General features: G+C 54.1%; 6 protein-coding genes across 6 annotated transcripts; 4 read left to right on the top strand and 2 right to left on the bottom strand.

Annotated features, from left to right (window-relative positions):
- Positions 1-2,317: 2,317 nt before the first annotated feature.
- Positions 2,318-3,972, top strand: UV8b_02485 (uncharacterized protein; the record flags this gene model as incomplete). The annotated part of the gene is made up of 2 exons (XM_043139983.1): positions 2,318-2,459; positions 2,606-3,972. The coding sequence occupies 2 exons, from the start codon at positions 2,318-2,320 to the stop codon at positions 3,970-3,972; spliced, it is 1,509 nt and encodes a 502-aa protein (XP_042995917.1).
- A 463-nt stretch (positions 3,973-4,435) lies between these two features.
- UV8b_02484 (uncharacterized protein) lies at positions 4,436-5,003 on the bottom strand (the record flags this gene model as incomplete). The annotated part of the gene is made up of 3 exons (XM_043139982.1): positions 4,436-4,510; positions 4,660-4,765; positions 4,873-5,003. The coding sequence occupies 3 exons, from the start codon at positions 5,001-5,003 to the stop codon at positions 4,436-4,438; spliced, it is 312 nt and encodes a 103-aa protein (XP_042995916.1).
- A 449-nt stretch (positions 5,004-5,452) lies between these two features.
- On the top strand, positions 5,453-6,408 carry UV8b_02483 (uncharacterized protein; the record flags this gene model as incomplete). Its single annotated transcript, XM_043139981.1, has 2 exons — positions 5,453-5,720; positions 5,870-6,408. 2 exons carry the CDS (start codon positions 5,453-5,455, stop codon positions 6,406-6,408), a joined length of 807 nt encoding a protein of 268 aa, XP_042995915.1.
- An 821-nt stretch (positions 6,409-7,229) lies between these two features.
- UV8b_02482 (uncharacterized protein) lies at positions 7,230-10,364 on the top strand (the record flags this gene model as incomplete). Its single annotated transcript, XM_043139980.1, has 8 exons — positions 7,230-7,355; positions 7,447-7,528; positions 7,615-7,830; positions 7,915-8,050; positions 8,154-8,421; positions 8,512-9,087; positions 9,254-9,914; positions 10,210-10,364. The coding sequence occupies 8 exons, from the start codon at positions 7,230-7,232 to the stop codon at positions 10,362-10,364; spliced, it is 2,220 nt and encodes a 739-aa protein (XP_042995914.1).
- A 1,492-nt stretch (positions 10,365-11,856) lies between these two features.
- UV8b_02481 (uncharacterized protein) lies at positions 11,857-12,420 on the bottom strand (the record flags this gene model as incomplete). The annotated part of the gene is made up of 1 exon (XM_043139979.1): positions 11,857-12,420. One exon carries the CDS (start codon positions 12,418-12,420, stop codon positions 11,857-11,859), a length of 564 nt encoding a protein of 187 aa, XP_042995913.1.
- A 2,877-nt stretch (positions 12,421-15,297) lies between these two features.
- UV8b_02480 (uncharacterized protein) lies at positions 15,298-17,628 on the top strand (the record flags this gene model as incomplete). Its single annotated transcript, XM_043139978.1, has 2 exons — positions 15,298-16,332; positions 16,474-17,628. The coding sequence occupies 2 exons, from the start codon at positions 15,298-15,300 to the stop codon at positions 17,626-17,628; spliced, it is 2,190 nt and encodes a 729-aa protein (XP_042995912.1).
- Positions 17,629-19,541: the final 1,913 nt, after the last annotated feature.

The raw sequence follows: 19,541 nt of genomic DNA, 5'->3' as shown, positions 1-19,541 counted from the left end.
CAGATTTTACTGCTGTATCTTGGCTTATTGCTAGGCTTGCCTATTGCTCACTTGTGGAGAATTACACGATGAGGTTACGAATGTAAACGTTGCCTTTACCCACCGTTCTTTGCACATGTATGTGCCCAATGAGATGTACATTTCGTCCTTGCGACTCTGGCCATTTTTATTATTTTGTCTTGGGTCAGCCGGCTGGACAAGACGGGCCAGGCAAGGGAGGGACTGGAGTGCTCCGTACAGTGTGACAAGCTTTGTCAGGAAAAGGAGGAGGGGGGAGGGAGGGTGGTGGGTGGGTGGAGCGGGAGGAGGGGGAGGAGGGGTGGGGGAGGGGGGGGTCCTGACAGGGATCAATCTGGCGGTTCCAGCGTCAATGCCAGGCAGAAAAGTCCAATGCTGGCCCTCGCCGAGGCAGCGCGCTGTGGTCGGGCGATTGACAGCTGCAAGTTGGCAACAGGGAGGCAGTTGACCAGACATTGATGCTGGCGTTGACTGACCTCAATTGGTGGCTGCGCCGTGGGCGGCATCAATGGCATGCGGCGGACCTCACGTTGCTGAGGCCGCCGCACGTTGCCTCCATCCAGGGCTCCGAACACGGACGGAGTGCTCCGTACCTTTTGTTCCTGCGTATCCTGCTACGGCCCAGGGGGGGGGGGGGCCAAGAATTGAGGCTGATATGGATCGGATCATCAACAAGTGGTATATTGATATGGTCGAGGAGGAGCGGGGGGGATGCGGCGGCAATGTGTCCTTGTTTCGTTCGAAACCGGAAAGACCGACAGCAAGACAGGGGGACCGACCGTGTTGCATTTTTTTTTTTTTTTTTTTTTGCCTGGGGGAATCAAAGCACGTTGGAGGATTGAGTCGATTGACCACCAGACGACGTACGGATACTTGTTCGAGTCGACGACGGCGACGACGAGGCAACAAACATCCCTATCCCTGCTGGTCGTGGCGTCGTCCCCTTCCTTCACGCCGCTTTACCCACGACGCCAGGTCGAGCCTCGTTTTGCATTCAATTAGGGTTTTCTGCAGAGAGAGAGAGAGAGAGAGAGTCACGAATCGCATTTGCCACTTTTCTTTCCTTTCCTCTTCTTTTTTTTTTTTTTTCTTTTTTTTTTTTTTTTTTTTTTTTTGGGGGGGGGGGGGGGACACTTTTGCCCTTTTCCCCCCTTTGCCACTTTGCCACTGTGCCACTTTGCCCTTTTGTCAGCAACGACGGGCGACTCGGCACATCCCAGCACGGCTTTAGTAAAGTTCGATTTGTTCGGCAGCTACGTAAGGTAGGTAGGTACCTACCTAGGTACCTACCTACCTACCTACCTACCTGTCCTGTAGCGAGTACCCGCGCCCGCCAGATTACCCATGATCCCTTCCTTGGCTTTCCATGCTTGACTTTGCCACCATGCTGACAATTGTTTGATCTGGCCTCGCCTGGTCTGGTGGGTGGCTGGCTCTGGTCTGTCGACGGCAAGAACAAACCTGGCACACCTGTTCCCAGTAGCACCAGACACCCAGCGACTTTCTAGCACACACACACACACACACACACACGCACGCACATACGTTGTTGACCTGCCCCAGAGCTTGCCTGGTACGTCCGTATATGTCAAGTTCCAGGTATCCTATTTCCGGACAATGGGACAATAGCAACGGGCCGCCGTCAAACCTCGTTGAGGCGCATCTCGTGCGTTTTGTAGTTTTGTCGTCTTGCACACGATTCCCTCTTTTCTTATTTTTATTTTTTCTATTCCCCCCTTTCAAACCCGCCACAACCTCTCCAGCCTCTCCAGGCCCGGATCCCATCAATTGCTCTCATTCTCATCTCGCGGCTGTATCGCCGTGGTACTAGACGTCGTCCTCGTCCTCGTCCTCGGCGCTCACAGGCTCGCCCCACAACTCCGCTGCAGCTGCAGTCAATATTAGGTAAGCCGCACCGCCGCCAGTGGAGCAAGAACAGACAGAGAACAGAGTCAAGGTCCGTCCGTCCGTCCCTGGGGAAAAACGAAAAAGGGACACTTGTTCAATTGGACCCCCAGCCGCAACCGTGTGGTTCAGCCGCCTTGCTCCCAGAGGTACAAAACTCCCCGTCCCATCTTCTTCAACCCAGCGTTGCTTTGCTATTCCTTTCCTCATCCTAAAATTCTCAAGGCCATCAGCCTCTCTGTGTTTTGCCGGCTTCCTGACTGGGCTTTCGCATACAACCTTGCCCTCCTCCCCCCCTTCCCCGCCGCTCCCCCCCCCCCCCCCCTCCATTTCCCATTCCGTCATCGTCACGGTCGAATTGGCGTAGCTCTCCAGACGGCAAATTACCACCACCATGCATCACAAGAAGGTTGCCTACGGCCTGCTGGCCGCCTTTGTATCTCTGGCGTGTGCCCAGGAATCCTCCGACGTTGTTCAACTGACGGAGAAGAATTTTGACGAATTCATCAACGCCAATCCATTGGTCCTTGCAGAGTGTGAGTTGCCCCCTCATCAACTACATGTCCAGTGTTGAACCATGGGAGAGCTACGAGCTTTACTTCTTCACGCCGGGCGACATCTCCCCGAGACAAGACATTCTCCGGAAGCTCGACCTGCTGACTTTTCTGCTCCCCCTTCCTAGTCTACGCTCCTTGGTGCGGACACTGCAAGGCTCTCGCCAAAGAGTATGAGGAGTCCGCTACCGAGCTCAAGGAAAAGAACATCAAGCTCATCAAGGTTGACTGCACCGAAGAGACCAGCCTTTGCTCGAAATACCAGGTCGAGGGCTACCCCACCCTCAAGATCTTCCGTGGCCTCGACAACATCTCTCCCTACAACGGCCAGCGCAAGGCTTCCGCCATCACCTCGTACATGATCAAGCAGTCCCTGCCCGCCGTTTCCTCCCTGACCAAGGACACCCTCGCGGAATTCAAGACTGCCGACAAGGTTGTCCTCATCGGCTACATTGCTGCCGATGACAAGGCCTCCAGCGAGACCTTCACCTCGGTCGCTGAGAAGCTTCGTGACAACTACCTGTTCGGTAGCGTCAGCGATGCCGCAGTAGCCGAGGCCGAGGGCGTCAAGCTCCCCTCCATTGTCCTCTACAAGTCCTTTGACGAGGGCAAAAACACCTTCACCGGCAAGTTCGATGCCGAGGAGATTGAGCAGTTCACCAAGACTGCCGCCACTCCCCTCATCGGCGAGATTGGTCCCGAAACCTACGCCGACTACATGTCTGCTGGTATTCCTCTGGCCTACATCTTTGCCGAGACCGAGGAGGAGCGTGACAGCCTGAGCAAGAGCCTCAAACCCGTGGCCGAAAAGTACAAGGGCAAGATCAACTTCGCCACCATTGACGCCAAGGCCTTTGGCGCTCACGCCGGAAACCTCAACCTCAAGACTGACAAGTTCCCCGCCTTTGCCATTCACGAGACTGCCAAGAACAAGAAGTTCCCCTTTGACCAGGACAGCAAGATTACCGCCGACGCCATTGCCAAGTTTGCTGACGACTTCGCCTCGGGCAAGATTGAACCCAGCGTCAAGTCTGAGCCCGTCCCTGAGAAGCAGGATGGCCCCGTCACCGTTGTCGTCGCCAAGAACTACGAGGAAATCGTCATGGATGAAGACAAGGACGTCCTGATTGAGTTCTACGCCCCCTGGTGTGGTCACTGCAAGGCCTTGGCTTCCAAGTATGAACAGCTTGGCGAGGCCTATGCCAAGAGCGAGTTCAGCGGCAAGGTTGTCATCGCCAAGGTCGACGCCACTGCCAACGATGTCCCTGACGACATCTCTGGCTTCCCCACCATCAAGCTCTTCCCCGCTGGTGCCAAGGGCTCTCCCGTTACCTACAGCGGTTCCCGAACCATTCAAGACCTCGTTCAGTTTGTCAAGGAGAATGGCAAGTACAAGGCTGCCGTCTCTGTCAAGGAGGAGGCTACTGAGGAAGCCGCCCCTCCTGCCGGGGCTAAGGAGGGAGATGCTGACGAGGAGGCTCACGACGAGCTGTAAAGTTTTTCATGACCTTGTAATTAGTCCCTGTTGATTTGAAGCAAAGCAAAAAAATGCCTTTTTATGACGAATATTCCGGGCGCAGGTTTATCTGGTTTAGCTCAGGGAGCAGCAGGCTTTTACGTAGTATTTGCCACAATATGAGAGCTATTTTTTTTTTCTTTTTATCATGATTATCATGATGGGAAGTATATCACGTCCTAGCAATTCACAATTTTCCTTTTTCTTCTGTTTCCTTTTGTCTCCTTTTGTCTCCTTTTGTTTCCTACGAGTCGACGTGCCGCTCCGAAAAGGTTCCGAGTTCCAAGTTCGATGCTGATATTTACTTGGTCATGTTGATACAAGCGTTACAAGATGCCACCCATCGCGATCCAAACCAGGCCCCCTGCTGCCAGCCGCATGCTTTGGCTTTCCGTAACCACCACAGCTCGTGTGGGGTGGTTGTGGCTGATCGCCCTCCCGACTACTTCTTTTCCTGCGTCCTTTGTTCCAGAGCCTTGACGTAATTCGTCAAGCGATTAACAGAAGCTTGCAGAGTCTAGAACGAGGAGGATAAGGGTTAGTTGGTCCTGACTCCTCTGATCGACCGTCTCCCATGCATGCATGCATGCAGGCTGGGGTGTTCGGGAGGCACGCGTTGCGTGCGGCAGCGCATCTCAAAAAGAAGGAGGGGATGCTGGGACTGACGTAAATGTCCTCGGTGAGCAAGTCGTTGGAAGCCTTGTACTCCTGGAGGAGATATGTGTACACAGCGCCGCCGGCGAGGACGGAGCCGAACAGGAAACCGAAGAGTCTGGCGAGAAAGACAAACACGTCAGCGGGAGGACCCCCAACCTACACGCCGGGAGTTTTTTTTTTTTTTTTTTTAAAAAAACACCACGCCACGCCACGCCGGCTTACCCTCCTCGAAAGGCTCCCACGGGCCGCTTGGCCGGGAGAGGCGCATCGGCCAGCCTGCGGGCCGATGTGCTGAACGGACGAGCGCGGAGGGCGCGGGTGGTGGACGAGACGAATCCTGAGGCTGCCGGCATTGTTGACGCTGGGGCGGGTGAGGGATCTGCTGGCGGAAGGTGGTGGTCGCGGTGTCGCGGTGTGTGTTGGGGGGAAGCTGGAAGCTTGGGCGATGCTGGCGATGCTGGCGATGCTGGCGATGCTGGCGATGCTGGTGCTGGTGGCGATGCTGGTGCTGCTGGTGGGTTACGTCGCAACTCTTGGGGCGTCTTTCGGCTTCAGGGTGGGTGGAAAGTGGTCTGTCTGGTTCGAATTGGGCGCGCTTGATTGGTTGGAGGGTTGGAGGGCTGGTTGCGAGAGCGACGACCTTTGGCCCCGCTTTGCCTTGCCTCGCCAGCCTAGCTCAACCAACGACCAACGACCAACGAACAACCATCACCCCCACTAGACAGCCAATTCCTGGAGTATTGCCATCCTTGTACGGAGGAGCACAGCTGCCTCGGGTGGCTCTCAAACGACGTTCAACACCATGAACAACTTTGGCGTCATCGAGCTCGCCGGCACCAAAACAACTTCGGCGCCAGGTTGGGCCTACGTTCCCGATACGGACGTTGCCCGAGGCTCCGCCAGCATCCAGCCAGCAAACAGGAAGCGGGCTCGACACCCGACCGGTGGAGGCCCTAGCCTCAGCGACTTGACGGCTCGGCAGGAGGCCAAGATTCGAAAGGAAGTGGAAGCCCTGGAGAGGGATGGAAACAGAGACAACACGATTCCGCTGCCCGTGAAGAGTGGGCGAGGTACGTCTTGCATCATCACGCCCGCCGGCTGGTCTTGACGGTGTTTTCCCCTTTCGTTTCCGGCTGTCGAGGGCGCCGTCCCGTCGTCGAATCTCTCCTCTCCTCTCCTCGCAAATACTGACCCACGTCGTGATGCGTCCGCAACCCAGCTCAAAGCAAGTTCACCCCCAGCGTCCGCAAAGTAATGCAGTCCCAAAAGACGTTTGCGAACCACCTCGACGATTACCTGGCGCTCCAGGCGCTTGCCGAAGCGAATCCTGCCAATGCCTCTAGCAAACGCTCTGGAGGCAACAGGAAAGACGCTGCTGCTTCCTCTGCGCTGCTCAAGTCCTGTGCCGCCGACTCGCCCGACGCCGCCGCCCGCCAGCTGCCTCCCGCGCCGCCGCCGCCGCCGTCGCCGCCTTTCGAGGAGCGTCCCGCAGCCCACCCGGGTGACGACGACGCCTTGCTCATGTCTCGCGTGCCAGAAGTGCCGTCGGACGAGGAGTTGCGGAGGCTGCTGTCACATCCCCCGTTGCCGTACCTCGATGCGTTGGGAACCTGGGACGAGAGGTATCCGCCGAGGGTGTTTTGCGAACTATGCGGGTACTGGGGACGGGTGAGGTGTCTCAAGTGCGGCACGCGAGTATGCGCGCTGGATTGCCTCGAGACTCACAGGGAGGAGTGTGTGACTCGGTACGGTATCTGAACGGGCTTGTGTTGCTCTTCTGTTTCTGTCATGGGGTTTGTCCGTAAGGCGTCGTTGGCGATGGGATTGTTTTTCTTGCCATGATACCCGAAATGGCGTAACTGACGTTGCTTTTATATATACCTTATATATATATATATATATATATATATATATATATATATTTATACTTGCGTTGGGTGGAACATTCTTGCGAGGCGGGATGGGTGCTCTTCTTGCTATCGGGCTACATGTGCATGTACATGGCTTGAAACTCCTGTTGCGCTCTACAGTTACTTTCTGCTGAGGTGCAATCCATGGCAGAGCCAACTTTATCCACGAGCCGGTTGCAGAGTCAAGCTCGCCATCCAATTTGCATGAACGCAACTTGACGGGGCAAATGGGAAAAAAAAAAAAAAAAAAAAAAAAAGAGCATGGCCACGGCCACATACCTTGCCGTTGAATGGCTTCCTTCTGGTGCCCTATCCAAGGATCAATCGCTGCCCTGCCGGTGGGTAATGAATCGGTTGTTCGGCGTCGTCTTCTTCGGAGAGATTACGGAGGTTGTCTGACTCGACTGCTCACCTGCGCCCGAGAGGGAATGAGTCAACCCGTGCCACTTTCGTACACAGTACATGCTTTCCGCGCTAGTACTCCGTACAACGACGCGCTACTACATGCTACATGCTGCTAGTAGAGAGTACCAGACATCATGCCCCTCCATTCAATGCCCCGGCCCCAAGAAGTCGGTGCCCATTTCCAAAAAAACACCCCGCCTCTGTCAATCTTTCATCCCGCACGCACCGCCCATAACCACCACAAGTAATCATAGCTCTCGAACAATGTCGCCTGAACAAATTGATGCTCCCAACCTGGCAGAGGGCTCTCCGGCGCAGAGCTTGCCCTCCCGTCCGTCGAAGCAGCCCAAGGAGAAGGGTGCAAAGGGCGGCAAGAATGCTGGTCTCGAGGTAAGTAGTTATACCGCGTCCCAAAAATGCCTACGTTCGTTCCGTCTGCGAGATGCCAAGATGCCATGCCAACTTTACTGTTGTTGGACAGCTCGCCGAGCTTCCGCAATTTATCCAGCACAGGCTCGACATTTTCGACGAGATCAAGGCGAGGCAAGACGCGGAAGATGCAGGTGCGTAAACCCAGGATGGCATCGTCCTTTTGCGCAGGACACGACTGACGAGAATTGATTGGGGAATTGATTGGGCGGCCATGTAGCGAAACCAAGACAAGAAATCACCATCACGTTACCCAGCGGAAAGGAAGAGAAAGGCACCTCGTGGGAAACGACGCCGCTCATGATTGCCAAGGGAATCTCCAAGTCGCTTCTCGAGCGTACCGTCATCACCAAGGTCGATGGAGAACTATGGGATCTCACGAGGCCTCTCGAGAAGAGCTGTAAACTTGAACTGATTGATTTCGAGAGCGAGGAAGGTATGGGACGCAAAAGCACCGCCTTGCACGACGTACCTGCTGCCGACAAACATTAGCCGGAGCTAACGTTGTCGCGCATGTCAGGCAAGGCCGTTTTCTGGCATTCCTCCGCCCACATTCTCGGTGAGGCCTGTGAAAGACGTTTTGGCTGCTTTCTGTGTAACGGACCTCCTACGAAGGACCCCCCCGGCTTCTATTACGACATGGCCAACATGGAAGGGTAGGACTTTTCTCTCTCCCTCTCCCTCTCTCTCTGTCTCTCTGCCTATTATCGCGGGGAACCACCGTGTGTCATGATCACATGGCTAATGCAAAACCTTCAGCCAAGTTGTTGCCGAAGAAGATAAGAAGGCGCTTGAGACGATTGCCAACTCCATCATCAAGGAGAAGCAGCCGTTTGTTCGACTCGAGATGACCAAGGACGAACTTCTCGAAATGTTCAAGTACAGCAAGTACAAGGAATACTTCATCAGCCAGCGCGTACCTGACGGGACAAAATCCACCGTCTACCGCTGCGGCCCCCTGATTGACTTGTGCCGCGGACCTCACGTGCCAAACACGGGCAACATCAAGGCGTTTTCGGTACTCAGAGTAAGAATGTGGCCCAGAACTTTACTCTAGGCGGTGAGTGAAGAACTCCCACATGCCGCAGATGCACTGACAAGACATGGCACCCGACAGAACTCTGCTGCTTATTGGCTTGGCGACAGCAAGAACGAGTCGGTGCAGCGAATAGCCGGCATCTCTTTTCCTGACAAGACGGCTCTGGCACAGTACAAGAAGTTTCTCGAGGAGGCTGCCAAGCGCAACCACCGCAAGATCGGCCAGGATCAGAAGCTCTTCTTCTGGGACGAAATGTCTCCAGGGTCCACGTTTTGGCTGCCACATGGCACGCGCATCTACGAATCACTTATGACCCTGATCAAGGGGGAGTACAGGAAACGAGGGTTCCAGGAGGTCATGTCTCCCAACATGTATAAATCGGATCTGTGGAAGGTCTCTGGCCACTGGAATCACTACGAGGAGAACATGTTCACGTTTGACGTCGAAAAGGAGCGCTTTGGACTGAAGCCCATGAACTGCCCCGGTCATTGCAAGATCTTTGCACACTCAGACGTCACCTACAAGGACCTGCCATGGCGAATGGCCGACTTTGGCGTCCTCCATCGGAACGAGTTCTCGGGTGCGCTTTCTGGACTCACCCGCGTACGCCGATTCGTGCAGGATGACGCGCACATTTTCTGCACGATTGCTCAGGTTCGTCGGCGTCCAAGCGATTGACATCTTTTTCTTCTTTTTCTTCTTTTTCTTCTTCTTCTTCTTCTTCTTCTTCTTCTTTTTTTTTTTTTATTTTTATTTTTATTTTTTTAAACAAAGTGATAGAGAGAGAGAAGATGAAGCGCTAACTAGAGAAAAATTGCAGATTCAACAAGAGATTGAAGGTGCTTTCGATTTCTTGTACAGCGTCTATGGGCTCTTTGGTTTCGAATTCAAGCTGAAACTATCGACTCGTCCTGAAAAGTTCATTGGCGACATTGCCGTGTGGGACATGGCCGAATCCAAGTTGAAGGATGCTCTAGATTCCTTCACTCAGAAGATCGGGTCGCAATGGGAGGAGAATCCTGGAGACGGAGCTTTCTACGGCCCAAAGATTGACATTACCGTATACGACGCCCTGAGACGCGACTTTCAGTGCGGCACGATCCAGCTCGACTTCAATCTGCCCAAGCGATTCAAGCTTCGCTATGTGCAGGCCAAGGACGAAGCAGCTGCCGAGGGCGCCGGGATAGAGGAGGACTTGCCTGTCGGCTACGCCAGACCAGTCATGGTTCACCGCGCCGTTCTGGGCAGTTTTGAGCGCATGATTGGCATCCTGACGGAGCATTTTGCAGGCAAATGGCCGTTCTGGCTCAGCCCTCGACAGGTGCTGGTTGTCCCCGTGATGCCCGCGGTCAACGACTACGCCAAACAAGTTCAGCACGCCTGCAATGAGCAGGGCCTGTTTGCCGACGTCGACCTCGGCAGCAACACCTTGCAAAAGAAGATTCGCACGGGTCAGCTGGATCAGTACAATTTCATCTTCGGTAAGTCATTCACCGGTGTGGGGTGACGTTGCCCTCCTGATTCGTCAGCCCCGGAAGCCTTTCTTTCTTTGCTTATTTTTTTTTTTTTTTTGTTTTTCTGGTCCTGTTTCTGCATGAGAAAGGAGACAAGGCACAGCAGTGGCCTGATGGGTAACGGGTAACGTCTTACCAAGCCGTCACCCCAAGTGTAGCCCTTGCTCGGTTTTTTTTCCTGTCTTGAGAAGTCGCGTGCTAATCGATCGTTTCTTTTTTTTTTTTTTTTTTTTTTTTTTTGCCTTTTCTCCCAAATCTATAGTCGTCGGAGCAGAGGAGGAAAAATCTCGCACAGTCAACATCCGCAATCGAGATGACCAGAGCACGCAAAGCAAGGGCGAATTGATTCCTCTAGCAGAGGCATTAGATCACATGGCAAAGCTCAAGGCCGAAAGACGGCTGCTTAATACGCTGTAGACTTTTCTCTCTCCCTCTCCCTCTCTCTCTTTTCCTTCTTCGCGAGCACGCCGGACAGAGCATAACAGGATCGATCAAATGCTTGGAGTTGCCCAGGGCCAACAGCCTGCAGCTACGTCGCCACATCAAGAGATGTGTATGTGGCTCCACGCAGCAGCAATCAGAAAGTCTTTTATTGTGAGCGGAGTAGACCCTCATGGGAAAGGGCGTGGGAGGTGCTGGTTGAAAGGTGTTTCTGCGGGGGGGCAAGCAAGGTGGAAGGAACAAGGATAGAAGCAAACGAGCATGATGAAACTCATGAGAGCCCTCTTTTTTGTTCTTTTTCTTTTTTCTGTATTTTTTTTTTTTTTTTTTTTTTTTTTTTTTTTTTTTTTTGCATTGTCGCGTGTGATGGGGGTGTTCTTGGAGAATGGGGAAAAAAAAAAAAAAAAAAAAGAGGCATGATAAAGGAAATGACGAGGCCTTTGCGGAGCCAATGTGAGTTGTGAGATGGCATATCCAGATGCACCAAGAGCCGCCGAGGCATCCATGTCCTTTGTATATCCTGTTCGGCGCACGAGGGACGCATTGCGCTGGCGAAATGACACGTCACGGCGCTTAGCTGCCAGGCTGTCAGAAGCAGCTGTGAGCCGACGGACGCCAGAGCCAAGTGTCCCAGCTCCGAAACCGCCATGAGTCGGGGTGCGAGTCTTGCTGGCTGGTTCGGCCGCAGCTCCCGGCTCCCAGGCGGTTCCGGGCAACTCAGCCCGGGTTGTGTGCTCAAACGGCCGGGGGAGAAAGGGGGGGGGGGGGGGGGGAACGGGCCGTCAACCCGCCGCGTATGGAGTAATACGGAGTGGCTCGGCAGCATGTACTCCGTAGAACGGAGGGAGGAGTACTGGGTGCTCGGGGCGGCGGTGCAGCAGGACAGGAGGCCCGGTCACCGTGACTGGCCGCATATGCGGGCTGGGAGGAGTGAGACCGGTGGGTTCTCGCTGGCCTCGTCTTGGCCTCGTCTTGGCCTCGTCTTGGCCTTGTGTTGGCCATCTGGTGATGTTGCTTATGCGCTGGAGTTGGCGTCCTCGGCTCGGCGACTCGTGACCCGAGTACTTGACGATGCAGGAACAAATATTGACGGCGGCTGACTCGGCGGGTTGGCCTGGCCGTTACTGCTCCGTCGTGCCCGTCGGCCTGCTGCCTGCTGCCTGCCACAGAACCCTGGCAGGCTGGGGAAGTCAACGCAGATTCGCGGACGGGAATCTCTGGCAGTCAAATTCTCAAAATATTTATTCCTACTATACAAGACTATCCGGTGGGAAAGACAGGGGTGGCTCTTCATCCCCTTTGTACTTGCGCACTGAGATGATTTACATTCCATTTACAAACTTGCAGGGTACGGAGTCTAGAGAGCCGTTGTTAATTGTCCAGGCACATGGCTCTGAGACAGAGTCTACCGAGCACAAACGCGTTCCATGTAATGGCAACAGCCTTTTGCCTTGCCGGAAATCTCCTCTCACTTGCCCTCCATCGTCGCGGCAATCTTGTTGATAAAGTCGTCAACGTAAGCCTTCTCAACGGGATACTCCTTGCTATTGTGAGAGTGGTATAGTCTGGTCAAAGCATCCGCCACCTGTTCATCCAATCCCTTATCCAAATAGCTCTGCATCCTCGCGGCATACTCGGAAGCCATCTGGGAGAAATAGGCCGTGGAAATCGGCAACGGCCCAGCCGGTCGCCAAAGGAGCTCCAAATTTTTTCTGAAAAGGTCCTTGGTTGTCTGGTCGCTGAAGGAGTTGACGGCTAGTTGGTAAAGGTTGAAGATCTCGCCTCGCTTGAACACGGCGTGGGCAGGCGCGGCAAGGGACAGGCGCACAAAGGCCGCGGCGGCGAGCATGACGGCTGCCTTCATCTTGGGCGGCTGTTGAAACTCCTGGGGGAGGGGAGGGGCGGGGGCATGAGGATGGAATTTCGACTTGAGTCTTTGGCCATGGAGGCCAGCAATATATACTCGACTTGCGCTTGTTAAACTTGTCGTCGCCGTCAGCCGCGGCGGCTCGGATATACGTACGTGGACCATGGTGAGTTTGCGCCCGTGCTGTCAGAAGTGGGACATTTTCTTCCACCCCTTTGGCGCGGCTCGGCAAGGTGGTCGTTGCCTGCTTTCTCCTCGGACCAACCACCCGGGCCTCGACTCGAGGCGGCAAGAGCCAGGTCTCCACGTCTCGTCAGCAGGTTTCACTTGGGTGCGTAGGTGGTGCATAGTGCGGCAAACGAGGCCCTTTGCGCGAACGTGTGAATAGTATGCAGAGGCTTTGTCGCGTACCCATCGCTATCCCGAGCATGCTGCCAGCCAGCTGGCCATTATGGAGTCGTTGAATCCTCAACCTGAGCTAGGCATGGTAGCTTTCGTAGTTTTTAGCAGCACCAGTCGCAGCATTTCTTCGCGATGTAGTAATAGTAATGGGTAGAGAGCCGGTAGAACCCTTGCTAGTATAGTGGTCGGGTTGCCCGACTGGGGCCGAGTGGCCAGCGGTACGGAGTACACTAATGGCTACGCACCAACTCATTTCATATTGATACTTGCTGGAAGCACCCATCCTGTATCCTGTGGTAAGCCTTCAAGTCTGTAACTGAGCAACGTCGTGCGCAAAGGGGTGGTGAGTGCGTGGGTGCCGGCATGGGCATGCCGTCATGTACTGCCAATCAGGTTGACGGACGTGTACGGAGGACCCGAGGAGGAGCGAGAGGAGGGAATCAGTCTGGCAGAATCAGGCGAGACTGGCGGGACGAAATTGGCGTGGAACCGCTCGGCCATGAGCAGTCAGTCTGCGAGTAAACAGGTTCGCTTTTTCTCGGGGGGCTGTCGGTTTTGGGAGGTACTTGGCAGACCATGAGTTGTAACTTGTTGGAACTGAGTACCACGTGAGGTCTCATGCGTGACTGACAATGGACATTTTTTTTCCTCTGGTCGGTCTCCCTCCAGCCCACCCGCCCCCCCCCCCCCCCCCAACCTCCGCCCCAAGCAAGAGGGAAAGAGCGATCCAAACTCAAAGGCGGCCGTTTTGGCATCAAGTCGAAGAACCTGGGATGACTTGCTATGGGGAAACAAGACCCTTGTACCTTGGGGTACCAACCTGGTACCTGGCAATGGCATCCAAACCGGAGGGTTTTTTTTTTTTTTTTTTTTTTTTTTGTTCTTCTTCCCCGCCTCCCCGCCGTCTTCTCTTTCTCATCCGCTCAGTTTCCACATATTGACTACCCGCCGCCTCCTTGCTGCAACTGGCAGGGTAACTTCAGAGCAAAATGACCAATTCTTTCTCTGGTTACAGTAAGCAAGCAAGCAAGCAAGCACAGGAGGAACTCTACGGCACTCAAGTTGCTAATATTGACCACATGTTGGCCGTCTCCGCCAGCCCAACCCATGCCCTCGTTCTAGTCACAACAGGCCCACCAGCTTCCACTCCCGCCCGAGTTGCTGTCATGTCAGTCCACCACCTTTATCATTCAAGCCCAGGATCAACCGACTACTCATATACACAGCAGCACGTAGCAAGGCATCTCTTTGCTTTCGTGGCTTCATCACTACACCACGTGCCGCACCCGTCCCCGACAGCGACTTGTCTTTTCCTCAAAACTCTTTAGCTTCCCGGGGTTTTCATTTTCAGTCTTTGTTCTTCGGTTGCATGCCATGAAAAGCAACCCAGACCCAGAGCCTCGACAAATTTCCCGTCTTGTCGCTTTAAAAGTGCTGTTAACTACCAACCTAGGTGGTGGGGGGAAACCCGCATCGCAGGCAACAAACACACCACTGTGGGTGGCACTGTCAACCTTGAGAACCCCCATCCCTGGATGCTGGACCGTCATTGGCGGATCCGCCATCAACGCCCTCCGCAATCCGCAACACGTTCACACATTCTTGTTTCTTGGCTTTGAATCCGAGGTACGGACGTACGGAGTACGGAGTTCGTACTACGCACTCAACCTCCCGTGTGACCTGTCTGCCCTTTGGGGCGTGACGGACGCCAGATGAACAGAACTGACGCGACTCTGCTGGGAAGCATTGGGTTGGCATCTCTTGAGTTCTGTATCTGCAACCATTCTCCCTCTGCATTGCTGTCCTGGAAGACGCTCGAAAGAATATGAAATTTACCTCTCGATGTGTCGTAGCTTATGGAACTGACCAGGCATTTGTCAAAACAGTCCCTCCCCCTGTCTCGGTCCGGCTTCTCTTGTCATTTGTCGCTGGCGAAAAGTGAAGCCAGCCAACTGACATGTAGTAGTCGGTTTTCCTCGGCCGTGCTCATAGCTTCATAACCTCATACCACACATACATCACTTCTTGTCTCATTGGAATGGGAGCCGTCGGCTTCGTTGACCCACCACGCCCCTGGGCCCAAAACTCAAAAGCACCAAAAGCAGCCACAGCCACCCATGAAAATAAGTGAATCCCCCCCCTGTGGGTGCCCCTCCCGATCAGATCAACACTTCACCCAGCTGCGGATGCGGAGTATTTGCATGACAAAAAAGCAAAAAACGAGTTCACGAATCACGAATCACGAATCACGAACCCACCACCTCATCTTGCGCAGCCATTGACGTAATAAAGGAGAAGGACAAGTGAGATCAGAGAGAGGAAAGAGAGGGGAAAGGAACACACCGGCAACATAACATCCATGTGCCCGACACTGGGAGCGGGCGAGGGAACGTCGATACTCCGAGCAAGGGATCAGCGGAGCAGGTGCCGCGCAAAATTGAAGTAGCGGCACTCGCAAAAAGCAAGTCCTTGATTGTGACACATCAGACCGGCCATAGCTGCTTCCGGCTTAGTGACCTGCCAGACTTCGAGAAGCGAGGGCGTCGGAACGCAGAACGCAGACAAGTTGAAACCAGCTCTTGGCGTAATCTAGGCTAGCGGGCGATTTAAATATTCTTCAAACGCCCCTCCTTGAAGGTCATGCAATCGCCAACATCGTCCACAGTGGAGTGTTGCGGCGAGTCCATCTGCTCGCAGCAGCATGAGCAAGACTCTCAAAGACCCGAGAACCGCGCAGGGATCCTCCTTATCCCCGAGGACCATCACCATCACCAAGTCGCCGACAGTCACCTGGCCAGCGCTGGCATGCTCACGACGAATACCCGGACCAGCCCCCCAGAGACCATCGCATCGAACACTCCCCATGCATGTCGAAACCCCCCTCCACATGCTGTGCATCACCCCTCGTCATCGCGTCTTGACTCGTCTGCAAGCTCCGGTGGACAAGATGTCTTTGATGAGGAGGATTTGAGCGACAATGAAGGCGGCGTGTTTCTCGAACCAGTTCCATCAGCGACTCGTGCCGACACCGATTTCAGCTCACAACCAGGTGGTGCCAGTACCGATGACGGCTACGAGGCTAGCGACGATCCGAGGTCAACGACGTCGGACTTGGCTGACATGGAGGCAGACCAAGATGAAGCTTCTATTGATGAGGCCCCTGATCCCTACCTTGACTTGAACGGTCCATCGAACATTGCTTTACATCTTCAAGCCCTCTACGGCGCCGCTCCTACGATGGCTACGCCGCATCACCCGCCTGCGGCATGGGCTGGCGCAGCCGACAGTCTAGCACAGGCCCCCGTCGTCGTCGAGTCTATGAGCATGTCTTCTTGGGATGACTATGCGGATGCTCTGCCGCCTGTTCAGCTTAGCAACCCCAATCCAACCATTCCTGGGTCCGAAAACCTCGGTCTCGTCGATTTTCTCCGGAATTGGGCGTATCAGAGCGGCTTTGCACAGGCTTCTTTCGTCCGCCCGCCGCATCTTCATCAAGTTCTGGACCAGGCGGGTACCGACGTCTCCGAGGTGAGATATTCGGACTTGGGCGGAGACGAGTGTGATTTTCAAGCCCTAAACTGGTTGGCCATGGAGACTACCCGAAGCGCTGCCAGGCTGAGACGCCGCCAGACGTACAAGAACTACGTGAACCGAGCGGGATCCGATGAGCTGACTGTACGTTGTACTCTTTGAAAACGCACTGCCCTTTTTGTTTGTCTATTGCGACCTTTTTTTTCCGTCCTTGTGTGTTTTTTTTTTTTTTTTTTTTTTATAAAGAGAAAAAAGAAACCTTGTTTTGACTAATGCCGTCGACAGCGTCATGTTGACGATGCTGGCATTCCTTCATGCCAAAGCTTCTTCCGCTTCAGGAAAATGACGATCCGCCAGGACGTTCACCTTGCCCACTTCCAGCTTCGTAGTGTCCTCGCTTGCCCGTCAAGAACTCATGCCTACTATCCAAGCCCCGTGGGTGTCAACAGGATCAACACGGTCTCGCGGCAAACCGACTGCGTAATGAGCATGCGGGATTTCCCCGCCATGGGCGGTGCTATATCGACCCTGGACGCAGGATGCGGGGTGCTGATGGGCGGCACCTTCAACGGCGATTATTGCCTCAAGTCGTTGAACTGCAATGACAGGACGAGGTTCGTCGAAGGGCAGATTACGTCCGACTTTAGCGGCATAACCAATCACATCAGACTGTATCGGCCGAGGCGGTCAGCTGGGCCGGTGGCGGCCATTGCCAGCAACGACTGCGGGTTTCGGGTAATGGATGTCAATACCGAGCACTTCATCTCGGAGACGACATACCCTTGCGCCGTGAATTGCTCGGCGCTGTCGCCGGATCATCGGCTGCGCGTGGTTGTTGGCGACTGCCCCAACGTCTTCATCACAAACGCGGACACTGGCGAGATCCTGCAGGAGCTGACGGGACATCGAGACTACGGCTTCGCATGCGACTGGTCCGAGGATGGCTGGACGGTGGCCACTGGGTTTCAGGATCGTGGAGTCAAGATTTGGGATGCGCGCAAGTGGTGCAACTCGAGCGGCGTCAGCACGTCCATCTGCACGATCCGATCCGAGATGGCCAGTGTGCGCGGTCTGCGCTTCTCGCCGGTAGGAAGTGGGCATCCCGTTCTGGTAGCCGCCGAGGAGACGGATTTCGTCAACTTTATCGACGCGCAGACATTCTCCTCCAAGCAGACAATCGACGTGTTTGGGGAGATTGGCGGGGTTGCCTTTGCCAACGACGGCCAAGACGTGAACATCTTGTGCTGCGATACGCACCGAGGCGGGTTGATGCAAGTGGAACGCTGCGGCCGAGGACCAGGGTCGGTGCGAGACAGCTTGCGCCAGCGAGACTCGTCGCGAGGTCGACGTGTCGGGGAAGACGAGGGCGGCTGCTTTCGAAGTAGGTGGGCTCGCAGTCACGGGCCAGCCTTGCTGGATGCGCATCTCGAACCGTTTTGACCGTGACGAAATGACGAAATGACGAAGCGACGAGGCGACGAAGCGACGAGATGAAGAAATTCACGGTCGTTTCATTTTCCCCCATTTCTTTCTTTTCTTCCGACAAAGTCAGTTTGGTTTGGTACCGATTGATCAATTGCTCGTCGACACTGCTATTATCTCCGATTGCGCGTGTTGGCCATGGGAGTCTTTCGGGAGAAAAAACTACCCTGTACCGTCCCCGAGACTCGAGTATGACACCGGGCCATTGGCCGTCTCTCTCTCTCTCTCTCTCTTCCTTTCTTTTCCCCCCTCAGTACGATGCCTTTGGTCACAGGACATGTTGAAAGTACGTTTCTGGGCCGTTATGTTGAAAATACCTAGCCTCCATCACCACCGGTGGATTCTTCATTTATCTCTTCCTTGGGTGAGCAACGGTAACACGACCCTGTAGATTGAACTGACACGGTGTACTCGCAACTTGATGCGTCTCTCTTTGTTTTTCGCGTTCTTTTGGCGTTGAGCATACTACGGGTTTTCTGTCTTGTTTTCCGGCTCTTCAGTGTCGACTATCTTTTTGCTTATGAAAAAAAAAAAAAAAAAAAAAGAATGCATGGCAGCAATGGAGGCTGTTTTGGAAAATATCCTGCATCATTGCATCCCGCAAGAACCAGGGGCCGTCTTCGCAAAGCATGGCGCAGCGGCTTGGACATGCAAATCCACAACAAGCCAAGCTGCTCGGCGCTTGGTGTTTCAGCCTGCCCGTTTCTCAGCGGTTTCATTTCATTTCATTTCATTTCATCTCGAGTCGGTCGGTGTGCCAGTCAAGGCCAGGCAGGCGACGCGGCAAGCAACATGTTGCCGTTGCACACGTTCTGCACACGTTGCCGTTGAGATGCCGTGACGCGGCGCACACACTTCCTCCCAGCGTCAGCTTCAGCTTCGTTTCCACCGTGTTGTGTTGTTCCGACTTGCTCCCGCGAAATCTTTCTTCGTCCCAGGCCGACGGGGTCCGCCGCTGCCCGCCATGTCCGCAGTTCACGATGGGTCTGGTTCGCTCGGCCAACTTTGGGGGGGGGGCGTTTGTTGCGAATCCACGGGTACGGGTACAGGTACATGTGATGACGAATGAAACGACTTGGCTTAGGTAGGGGTACCTTGGTTACGGGGAGAAGAAGGGTTGCGTTAGGGTGTTTTTTATAAGCACGTAAACAGAGCGGGAAGGGTTTTCGAACACACCGGGAACGCTAAGCCTAAAAGAGAACTTGTATATTTGCACATATTTTCTATGAGTAGTGACGTGCCGCATTTTTCTTCCTTCCTGCTACTCCATACACTTTTCTCCTTCTTACACCACCATACACATTATCACGACTTTTGCCTACGCAATAGCTTCAGAAGCAACCCCGACGCCCTATGTTATCACTTTATCTGATATTAAGTGTAGATATCATATATCGCTTTGTATGCACACGACTTTAGTTGTCGGAATCGCTATCGCAATTGCTCCAATTGGGCATATTGACAATTGGGTTATGTTGTGGCCCCTTTTCCCTACGCCTTAATTGGGCATACGGGCAACCCGGCCCGGCCGCGCCGATACACGTGACCACAGCACGCGCACAAAAAAGAAAAATATCGTGTAATTCTTCCTTTTGCCTCCTTTTCCTACCTTTGATAGTTAGTCACAAGTAAAGTAATAGAATCCTTTGCTTGGTGACCATACGGTACCTGATACCACGCGCGCGACCCTACGTACAACTGGGTATACCGAGTTCCTATCAACAATAAGTATGTATGCACACTTTAAAGGTTCGCAGCAGTAAAAATGCGGCACGTCACTACTTATAGAAAATATGTGCAAAGGTATAAGTTCTCTTTTAGGCTTAGCGTTCCCGGTGTGTTTGAAAACCCTTCCCGCTCTGTTTACGTAC

This window comes from Ustilaginoidea virens, chromosome 2, assembly GCF_000687475.1.
Source record: "Ustilaginoidea virens chromosome 2, complete sequence".
Lineage (NCBI taxonomy): Eukaryota > Fungi > Ascomycota > Sordariomycetes > Hypocreales > Clavicipitaceae > Ustilaginoidea > Ustilaginoidea virens.
Note: the sequence above shows the minus strand (reverse complement) of the source record. Positions and strands in the feature narration are given on the sequence as shown.